At 40.9% G+C, this 11,242-nt stretch overlaps 1 protein-coding gene across 1 annotated transcript; it reads right to left on the bottom strand.

Moving 5' to 3' along the window:
* Nucleotides 1–4,075: 4,075 nt before the first annotated feature.
* Nucleotides 4,076–9,182, bottom strand: bloc1s5 (biogenesis of lysosomal organelles complex-1, subunit 5, muted). The gene is made up of 5 exons (XM_056584243.1): nt 8,914–9,182; nt 8,462–8,544; nt 8,019–8,148; nt 6,085–6,143; nt 4,076–5,607 (listed from the first exon to the last, which is right to left on the bottom strand). Exons 1-5 carry the CDS (start codon nt 8,930–8,932, stop codon nt 5,434–5,436), a joined length of 465 nt encoding a protein of 154 aa, XP_056440218.1. The 5' UTR covers nt 8,933–9,182; the 3' UTR covers nt 4,076–5,433.
* Between the last annotated feature and the right edge of the window lie 2,060 nt (nt 9,183–11,242).

Here is an 11,242-nt window from a genome sequence, read left to right as displayed (position 1 = left end):
CTCAATTTGCAACACCAGCGCTCATGAGAAAAGCTCATTCGCTCACACGGTGAGCTCGTTCTCGGGCAAACTTAAAAGATCCTCTGGGTGAGGCTTTGCCACAGCCCAAGAATTCATATTACGGCCCGCATTAGCATTCACCCCGGGCCCATCTGTGGGATCCCCACGGTGCTGTTATGCTACATTATTAACTGAGAGCCACCCCCCACCACCACCCCTGCATTGTTCGCTGCCATTTTTATCTTTGACCTCGCCGTAATTGAGTGAAAGCCCATCATGCGATACAAAGAAAAGAGAAAGGGAAAAAGGGAGAAAACTTTAACAAGCTTGGATGAGCGAACGCTGAAATTACACTTTCTATTGTTACGGCTCAAAAGAATGGTGAACTGGATTTTGTATTCTTTCTTTGTCCCAGCAGGGGGAGTAATTGAAAGGTGTTAAGGTTAAAGGGAATTTAGAGAGATGGTGTGAACCCAGGCCGTTTGTCTCCAGGGAACCACAGTGCGCACTGGGAGTCCACCATCTTTCTACTTTTTCCCACTAGTGGGACCAATACTGAAAGAGTGGTTACTAGCCACATTCTCCGAAAAAAAGGTTAATTTTTTTGGGGCAGACCCACATCCTGAAGTTTTTAAATGTTCCAACGTTTTTTTATTGCATATAGTGAAACATACACAATATGTCATACACAAAACCAATGAATAAGTACCATGCTGATCAGTGATGTACTCTGCCCTGCTTAGAATGAAACACGTTACATTTTACAACAATAATCTTCCCATCGCCTCAATTTGCCAGCAAAACATACACACATAATGCAAACCCAGTTATATTCTTTCCCCTTACCTCTAGATCCATCCTTCCAGGAGGCTTCGGATTGGATGAGGCATGACAGATATTCGAGGCCGAACATTACATTAGAACATGTGTAGACCTACTGGTTCTGGTGGAAATTAAGACCCAACAATAATTTTAGAAGGGTAGGTAAATGAATCTCTAAGGTTAAGTCATACCATTTGTGTTAGAATTTTGCCTGAGCCATCCCTTTAAAAATGTATATTGAGGCGACATAGGCTTACAAATTGCATTTCACTGACGGAATACTTTGCCCAACACAACATGATATCTTCTACTTTGTCCTAACGGGCCGGAGTGTGTTTGGATGTTTGGATCGCATTCCGCACTGCTCCCCCTAATCTCTTGTCCCTTTACTTAAGGAGCGCGGTCTCCGGTTGGGTGCTGCCTGCGTGTCTGTTTCCTTCACCATTTATGTTGGCAGCGAGGGACGTCGGCTCCACTGAGCTCTCTCCAAAACAGGAAGGGAACCCTGGTCTGAGATACAGGACGCAGGAGACTGGAAAACAAACGAGATGGGGATGTGCAGACACGAGAGGACAACTGGGGATACACATTGAACGCCCGATCTGCTCCAGACCAGGCCATGGAGTTTGTGTGTGTGTGTGTGTGTGTGTGTGTGTGTGTGCGTGTGTGTGTGTGTGTGTGTGTGTGTGCGTGTGTGTGTGTGTACACACTGTGAATGTGTGTGTCTGCTGTGAATGTGTTTTTATTGTGTGTGTGTGTGTTTATATTGTGAAAGTGTGTGTCGACTGTGGATGTGTTTGTATTTGGTGTGTCTGTGTTTGAGACAGAGGGAGAAACTCTATGTGTTTTGGGTTTATGATGGGTGTATGCGGATGTCAAGTCAATGGTTACTAGAATAGGATCTACTTTATTAATCGCAGATGAGAAATGATAGCATCGCAGCTGAAAGTGACACTGCTAGCATGACTGGCAAGTGCCCTTTTTCCTCTCAAGGCGACATACCATACCAGCAACAACACACAAAGGCCAATATGCCATACACATAACACAAAAGTCTAGTGCAATGCTAGTGTGCTCAAAGTGTCATCATCATCAACATTATAGCATGCATGACCTAATATGTGGACATTTTGCTGGTATATATATAAATAAACTGGTATCCAACTAAATTATATCAGTGTGACCTCTCATATACCCTTTTTTACCATGTGCGTAAAACACGCACACGCACATGAAATGTATGCAAGCATAGCATCAGCAGATTCCGCAACTTTTAATCAACGACTAGGGACCAGGTAAGGCTTTCACATGTAAACGGGAAGGCTGTGAGCTCTATTAATGCAAATTAGGATAGCGGGGGGAGTTTGACTCAGCACTGGAGCTGACACCTTTTTCTAGGCGGGCCTTGCACTAAAAAGATCATCAAACAGCAGCATTAATGTGTCGTGAATATCTTGTTACAGAAGAAATGAGAGTCCGATCGCTCGAAACCTGCAGCCAGTCCAATCGTTCAAGAGCCCCAACCAGTCCGACCGACAATTAAATTGAGGGGGCCCATTACAATTATTGCACCGGGGCCTTAATGACCTACTAAAGCCAGTTGAAACTTGCCATATATTACAACGATGAAATAAAGAAAAGTTGACGTTGCCCGCATGATAGCGCTTACTTCCAACCGAGGTTTGGCCGTGCATCATGCGATTATATACGAGCATATACTATTGAAAAAGTACGCAAAATAGTCAAATAGTGTGTAATTTGACTCAAGCTCAATGGGTGAGAGCCTGTGCCAGCGCTGTGGCACAGGCTAACGGGAACTTCACAGGCTGTAAACGGCAGTTAACTGCCGTGAATTTGTGTTCATAAGCATTCACGGGCCAAAAGTTTTGTGTGATATTCGTGCAGTGCTAGGTCGCCTATGTGGACGAGCCGGCGCTAGCTACTGCCAGCTTTCATTTTGTAGCTCATGAGAGCTTGGGGCGGGGGGCGGCTGGAGGTGCAAAGTAATGGTCACATTTATTTTCTTTATAGCTGGCCCCTGATTGGCCCACATTTTCCCGCCCTTGCCAAAGTGCTCCTCTCTAGGCAATGCCTAGTTTGCCTTTATGGATAAGCCGGAGCTGACTACTAGAAACTACCTGTACCACCGTACAAAGATACATTACACAATGCAAAAAAGCTAACTCCTATTTCCACTAATTCCTCTTTTTACCTAATTTCATTTTCCTCAAAGCTTTTGTCCTAGTTAAAAAACCATTTTTTTGCTCAATAACCTCTATGCTATAAATTCCAATTTGGTGATTCGTTCGGGTTTGGGACAGTCGGCGTGTTAGACTAGGCCTACTTCACCCCTGACGCCTCCTAAGTTCCCCATAAGAGGGTAGGCTTATCCTTCTTGAGTCATATGGAGAAACCAACACCCTTGTTGACTTGAATGTTTCACCTTTCCTGTATTGACCGTCCTTTTCCGACGAAAAGCCCCCAGAAAAATGGAAAAGAGTGGAAAGTCGCAGATGAAAAGATGTCTTGTTGACAGAAGTGTGTACGCCATGTTTCCGTGTTGTCGCCCCTCGTTAGCTGACATAAACACACACACACGCACACACACAAACACAGAGATACACACAGAGAGACGCATGCACATGGTGGAGAGAGTGCTGGATGTTGGCCTGACAACATCTGTTGGCATTGACCCGTGCCCCTCTCTGATCTCCGAGGACGGGTCAATCAGCACGTCCCCACCCTGGTCATGCACACACAAACACACGCACACGATACTGAAACACCAGTGACCCTGCGAAGGCTCTCGCATGACACCTTAAGCGCAGAGTTTAGTAGGCAGTTGTCTTCACGGTATGTTTCAATGCAACTTTTCTGCCAAACGGGTCAAACAAGAGGCAACGGAGTGGTCGGATGAAGGCAGTTGGTTTGAGTCTGGGCTGTGTGTGGCACCTTTAAGAGAACCAAGAGAAGAGAAAATAATGAAATTCACTGTGCACCAATTATCCATCAGATTGGACATTCGTGTAGAATGACGTTATGTTATTTCTTGTATAATAACATTCTGATATCTAACATACCTTTCTCAGATGATGACGGATAACTTTGTTTGGGTGTGTGAGAGAGAAAGCGAATGTTTGACAGAGTTGGGGGGGGGGGGTTAGTATCCTAAATATTTGTCCCGTCATGTCGACTGAGATGAACTCTACTCCAAGCCATGCCAGGAATGTACCCGGTACCATGCCCAGGATCATTCATCAACCTGTCCAAATAGCCCGCCATTGTCCCGCCACCGACACTTCACCAAGCAAAACACCACAATCTCAACAGAAAGACATCTGATGTGCCACGTCAGCTATGAGCGCCGCCGCCAGCTGGCCAAGAAATGAGCTCTCAAGGTGATTTTATGGGGCTGGTTGAAGTAATTGGTTGAAGAAAAAATGTAACTTAATTGATTAAAAAGCATTGATTGAATGTGCTGGAAACCATCAGCTTCTAATTAGTCAGACTTGTCTTCCTTTTAGATTATATGAAAGACAGACAAAGATGGAATGAAGGAAAATGAAGAGCCTAACCTTTTAAGTGTTATGAACCTCAAAAAGAAAAGGATGGCGAAGCTAGAAAACACAAGTCTGTACTTAACAAATTGAGGCCATCATCAAAGTTTAAATCGGTTAAAGTGATAAATGGTTTGGAAAAGCCATCAAATCTCCTTAAGGCCAGACGTCAGTTATAAATGTTCCTGTACTGGAGCCAAATAATAACAAAAACATGAACGTATTCATCATTTCTTAATGTAGGCTGGTTTGTTCTCAAGTCGATGTCGGCGGTCCAATGTTCAAAATATTGAGGACTTGCTGACGGATGGAGTGTTGTTCTGGACCTCTGCTCTGTTTGACCTCGTTTCTACAACACTAACGACCCTGTGTGCTCCAAACACACCTGCTCTATGGCACTTTGGACACCGTGTCATGTTTTGAGTGTCCAAACTTGAAAGATCTCCTCTTGGTACCAAACTGCACTTTCCACACTCATGCTCATACTCAACATGATAGAAATGTATCACCAGACCAAAGTCAGCCCGGAATCCATTAAAAAAATCTTGCTATGTTTAACACCTCAAAGCCAAAACCCAATCAAGTGATTTGTTTGTTTAAATAAAGAGAGATTTGCCAGATCATTAGCATGCCTTTTAATTCCATGTGCACAAGACAGTGTATTTGATGCCCCGTCAATCTGACACTGTCGACTTCACGCTTCTTTTTTTATTAACAAAATGTTGCCTTTGGTTGCATGGCCAAAGGCTTTATACTGCATTTGTGGCTGCCACAGTCTTTTCTGACAGGCGGAGCCGTTTTCACCTGCATCAGATATATTAACCCCCTCCTCACACACACACACACACACACACACACACACACACACACACACACACACACACACACACACACACACACACACACACACACACACACACACACACACACACACACACACACACACACACACACACACACAAAAAACAAAGCAAGATAAAGAGGAGCATTCTGCACTATGAGCATATCCTTCAACCCCCCCCCTCCCCTCCTCTCCATTAAAGGCGGAAGGTCCCTAGATGGGAGCTATCTTCTCCAGGTCCTTCTTCATCTCGCTGTACTGGGTGCTGAGGCGCCCCACGGCCTTGGCGTGCTCCTCGTCCACCTGGTCCTTCAGCCTCTGCTGCTCCCGCAGGAACTCCTCCCAGGCCTCCTTGTCCTGCCCGGAGCCCGCCTGCAGCTGGGCGCGCTGGGCAAGGAGGAGGAGGAGGAGGAGGAGGAGGAGGAGGATGACATCATGAGGTGAGAAAGCGAAAGCTGTTGAAACGCTGCGAGTGATCAGTGAGGAGAGAGGAGCGCGTGCAGGTGGCTGACATGAAGCAGCTGCTGTCAGGTGGGTTTCTTATCGGTGCTGGTTGACTCGCTATACACCTCACTGATCTCTGCCGTGACAGATGAGAGCCTATTGCTAGTATGGGCCAGGTGCAGGATTGAGAAGACACAATGAATGATTCAAATTCAATGATGATCTCACTCTTCTTGTAAATATGGATGTTCACATCATGCGATTGATAGAAAGAAAATCAAAGTTCTGCATAGTTGGAATACAGAGAAAAATAGAGTGAAAGAAGAAATTGGGGTCGATATCTTCATACACGTTATAACCAGTTTCACACTTTGAAACATGGACAATATAAAAGGGTATGAGCTTAACCCTTGTAGTTACCTGGTGTGCATCTAGCTCCCTCTGCTGGACTCTCTGAGCCATGTGATTGGCAGCCTCCACTGTGGAGAAAAACATAAATAGCATTAAAGACATACACATTTACTTTTGGAATACTGCTGCTGAGGCAGCAGTATTAACATTTTGGTAATTGTGTCATCTGAAAAAAAAAAAGACATTACAGTTTTTCTTGAATACACACAAAAAATGGAACTATGCACACAATACTGAAAACTTGAAGCTCATGTATAAAATACAAGGCTCCAGACTGCTCAACTCTAAGCAAAATTCCACTGTTTTCACATTTTTGCTAAACTCTTAAGCACAAATCTCATCATTTAGCACACTTGGTTCACCTGAATCACACTGGCCTTCAAAACGCAACAACTAATTACCAATAAGTCTAACTCACTTCTCCCCTATTCAAACTCAACTGGCAAAACACTTAAATCCTGTGTCAGAGCATTAAAGAGGACTCGGTGAGCTCTACTGTATTGTAGATATGGTCCTTTGGCCTGATCAGGAATGGAGGTGGGATACAAACTGATTTACAAGTAGATCTGTTTCACCTCATTTATATTCTTATTTTTATTTTCGGTTGGCCTACGAAAAGCTTAACATTTTACTGTATTACAGTAAAAAAAATAATATTTGCTTCGTTACCTTTTTGTACTTGTACTTGCACTGATTTCGTCGTTACATCCCCCGAAAGACAGTCTAAACATTTTCTTACTGTAGTGTTTTTCATTTGACTTTTACTAATTTGGCAATTACTGTACTGTAATTTACCAACATAGGTAACATTGGGGTTGCAGCATCAACTATAGGTGTACAATATGACTCTTGGAAGCTGGGATTGTGAGTTTAGCCCATCGGAGCTCATTGGATAGACAAATATGAATTGTATCCTATTCTGATATTGTGTCAATGCAATATTTATATGATATATTCACAGTATTGTATTACAATATGGCAACAGTCTTTATACTATATGTTCCACCTAATTTCAACTTCAAAAAAGAAAGCTATTTCTAAACAATTGTATACATTGGAATATGCAACATGGCCATGTAAATTGTATTTTGATGGAAGTGCTTTGAATTGATCACACCAGTGTTTAATTTATGCTCTCTAAGAGATATTAATTTACTGTGTTTACCGTTTGCTGGAAAAAAAACAGTTTTGAGAAGAATTTGTGTAGTTTTGACAAAATGATTAACTTTTCTCAGGTTTGTGTTTAGAGTTTTGAGAAATTGAGCTATAGTTTCAGAAAACAAGCAAAATATTAATACTAAATAAATCGATATATTTTGACAACAAAAGACAGGATCAATCAGAATTCAATAATTACTAATAAATATATTAGCTGAATATTATATCAAAACCCATAATTGCAGTAATCGGGCCCCATTGTAGAACAGCCGTAATCATTAAAACAACATCATAGCAATGATCCTGAAAGGTAAAAATGTGTTTCAATCCATCATCTGCAGAATGATATCCAGCCCTGAACTGATCCTCACCTGAAAACACCCTGCTCACAGAAGGTATGCCCTTCCAACCACTCTCACCCTGTTGACTGGACTTTCAGGAGATTGTACAGTACAGCGATTTCTATCTTTCTTCTGTTTTTGCTTCTCCCCTACAACCTGGAAACGCTTCAACCCGCAATGTACCATTGCTAGTGGTCTGGATAATTTGCTAGACCAGGGATCGCTGAGCAGAACAACTCGGGACGTCACTAAAGGTTCGAATCCACTCCATTTTCTCTGTAGCGACTTTATAGCAGGACTACGGAGAAACACGGCAGATTTCTGATTTAAAATTTAAACTGTCTGCAATATATGCCAAATAACTGCTTATGCTCGCAAGGGAAAGGACAAGACCGTTGGTACAATAGGACCCCTTTAATGAACTTAAAAGGGTGGGGGGCTTACGTCTTGTGCTGACATCAAAAAGGTGCTCGTGCATCCCCTGTAAACACTTGGGCATCACTTGTTCGTTGGCCTCAACTACCATCTTGTTGATGTTCTCCAGTAGTCGTCCCTCGCGATAACCTCGCTTCTCCTAAGAAAGGGCAACAGAGAAATCACAGGATTCCATTCAGATAGCCTCGCTACAATCGATGAATTCATATGTTTAATGCCAATAACCAATGTATGTCAGATAACTCAGTCGAAGAGAATGTTTTTGAAATATATGTCAAGAAGGATGCTTAACATAAATCAAAATGAACATGCATCATAAAAGATGGAAGTGAAATGATGCTTATCAAAATGTCACATATTTCTATATAATATACATAATATTATTGAACAGTTTTTCTTTAACAGACTTTTTCGATCTCGTGAAGAGAAGTATTTAAAGAGAGCTAGTTTACCTCAAATTCTCTCACAAAGTAGCGAATCTCTCCCTGGGTGATGGGTCTATGGTCTATCAGTCGAGATTGGATGTCACCAACATCTGTGGTGGAGAAGTAGGGGTATATAAACAAGTATCACACTTTTGCATAGCTTTACAAAGCATGAAGATAAACATTAACCCACAAATCATGACGCATGGATACACTTAATCTAAACAAATAGGTTCTATGTCGTCAAGTATCCTGGATGCTTCATTGAAATCGATGCTTAGACATACTAAACACTTTATATAAACATGATAATTTGGTTTCCTTGTATCTGATTCAGACTTAAAATCAGGGAACCATATGTGGATGGAATGGAGGTTTTTGTAGGGTAGGGGCCTTTCTTTGTATGTTGAAGCTAGCGAGGCTAACAATGTTTGCAAACCAGAACTGTTCACATTCTACTTCCTCATAATTATACCCACCTTTAGCAATCTTATCCATTTTCCCACATGCCCTGCTTGATAACGGTGCAGCCAAACCAGTTGGAAGGCCCTCGTTTGCAAATGAAGAAGTCTGCCTGCAAGCTACATTAAGGTATCACACATTTAAATGACGACTGATCACTCCGACGCAGTTTTTAAGATCGAAACCTTGAAATAGAACTACTAAATGGCATGGAAGTTGAGAAGTAGCACGCAAAACTAGCTGATTACTGTCATGTGAGTGGTGATCAGCTGACACCATGTCAATATTTACTACTACTTCCGGGTAGGAGGCTGTGGAATAAACCAAACCAACCATTAAAATAGGGGTGTTCGATGTGTCCTATACTACCTTTACCGACATATAATACATATAAGTATGAGTTAACATGATGCATGAGTTGGGATATTTTCAACAAAAATGTTCTTCAGGAGAAAACGTTCCCCATTCTCGAAGCGAATAATTAAACCGGCAAGACCTTGATTTGAGTAAACGAGAGATATGAATGTCGCTTTGCATGTATTAGGACTGCAGATGTCAGTCTTGCACTACGTTGCAACATGGTATTGGTATTGTATCAGCGTCCCCATCATATATTTTTTAATTTTTTTTACTTGAACTGCAATTATTATCGTTTAAGTGCATCGTTTAATTTATAAATACAGCCCCGTTTCAACTACAGATAGTTGATCACATTATTTATAATGTGGAATGCGTTATTATTGGTTGTATGGGTTTATGTATCAATAAAAGATCAAGCTATTATTTCGAGCAGTCAATATATAATACATGCATGTCTTTAAATCACCACGAGGTGGCACTAAAGACAACGAAAATAACAAACTGGTGCCAGAGTGGTTGGATTATTTTGGATTAGCGAATTAATTCATGATGCATTATGAAATGCAAGTATAATTGTAGAAATACTTAAATAGACATATGACCCATGGCGTTGTAAAATGAGTAGGCCTATGCATGAAACGATCAGAACCAGACAAACCATTTAATCTTATTAAAAAGTTTGCATGAAATTTCCCTCATTGACCAACGTTAGTCAAAATCCGTGGAGAGAATTCTCCGACACCACCATTTACTGTCCACATTATTTATGTTAAATAGCAGTTAGATGCACCATTAGCTTTGATCGCCTTATTAAACAGATTAAATGATTGATCAATTGCCGAGGGACATACAAATAGCCATGGTCGTCTGGGAGGAAGTATCTGTTTACAAGTTTTGTCATGACATAAACATGCCACAACTACTATCTTAACATGAGGGGAATTAACATTAATTGTCACGTTCTTATTTATTTATTATTAATTTAAAATGCAATTAAATACATTAGGATCAAGTAAGCAGTGATGGACAGTTGCATTTAACTGAATAGGCAATGCATACATAAATGTAATACCAGTAGAATATATTAAAGGGCTATTACCAGTTACCATGCGTGGGAAAAGTTTATACTTCAAATAGAGAAAAATTACAATTATTTAAAATGCTAATGCACATTTTCTTCTTTTTAAATCCTGTTAAGCGTTTTTAAGCGATGTACATTTATCTTGTCTTATTAACTACTTAAATAAATTCTTATGACATCAAAGGGTATTCTTATGAATTGTAATTATTCACGTTTCATGAATGTTATGAATGGTATAATTATACATTTTGCATTGCAAAATGAGTAGGCCTACGCATGTCATGAAATACTGTTTTATGTTTGCTATATTATATGTATGTTTGCTATATCATGCATGGAGGCTATAATTGTGTTTTTTAAAAGCGAACCGCAAAACTTGAAGTCACACAATCATAAACCCAGGACCATTTTTAAATGTGAGCCACAATTATTATTCCCCTTTAATTTTTGCATTCTTCATCGCAGCAACAACCATGTAACCAACCTTGAAGAGTGAGAGGAAAATATACAAAAGTGTGGTATTGAGACCGATCTATCAAGGTTGTATCCATCCACGTGCATCACCATTACACATAGATGGGGAGTGGGGTCATGAGAGGGGTCAAGGTTGATATTTGTCTTCTCTGATTAATCCGTCCCATTCATCCATCTATTTGGTCAGCTCTCCTCATTTTCACTCATGGATGAGGAGGTGAATCAGCCAGCATTGGGCCTCCCTCCAAGGCACCATTTTGAATAGACTATTGTCAATTAATACTTATATTCACATTTTCAGGTTTGTTCGAATTTATTTCAATTGAAATGGAAAGTGTACTTTTTACTTTTATAAAGGTTGACAAAATTAATTTAGCAGGCTTCATCCAGTTTTACACTGGGAATAGTCAAACTGTATTTAAATATGTTCC

Source organism: Gadus chalcogrammus, chromosome 23 (genome assembly GCF_026213295.1).
Source record: "Gadus chalcogrammus isolate NIFS_2021 chromosome 23, NIFS_Gcha_1.0, whole genome shotgun sequence".
In the NCBI taxonomy this organism is placed as follows: domain Eukaryota; kingdom Metazoa; phylum Chordata; class Actinopteri; order Gadiformes; family Gadidae; genus Gadus; species Gadus chalcogrammus.
This window is presented reverse-complemented; position numbering and strand designations above follow the sequence as displayed.

Bases quoted from the DNA above. Each gene is read 5' to 3' on its own strand.
- bloc1s5 (XM_056584243.1), bottom strand. The intron at 8,149-8,461 runs GTAAACTAGCTC...GCCCTTTCTTAG, and splicing joins ACTTTGTGAGAGAATTTGAG to GAGAAGCGAGGTTATCGCGA. The intron at 5,608-6,084 runs GTAACTACAAGG...CTCCTTGCCCAG, and splicing joins GGGAGCTAGATGCACACCAG to CGCGCCCAGCTGCAGGCGGG.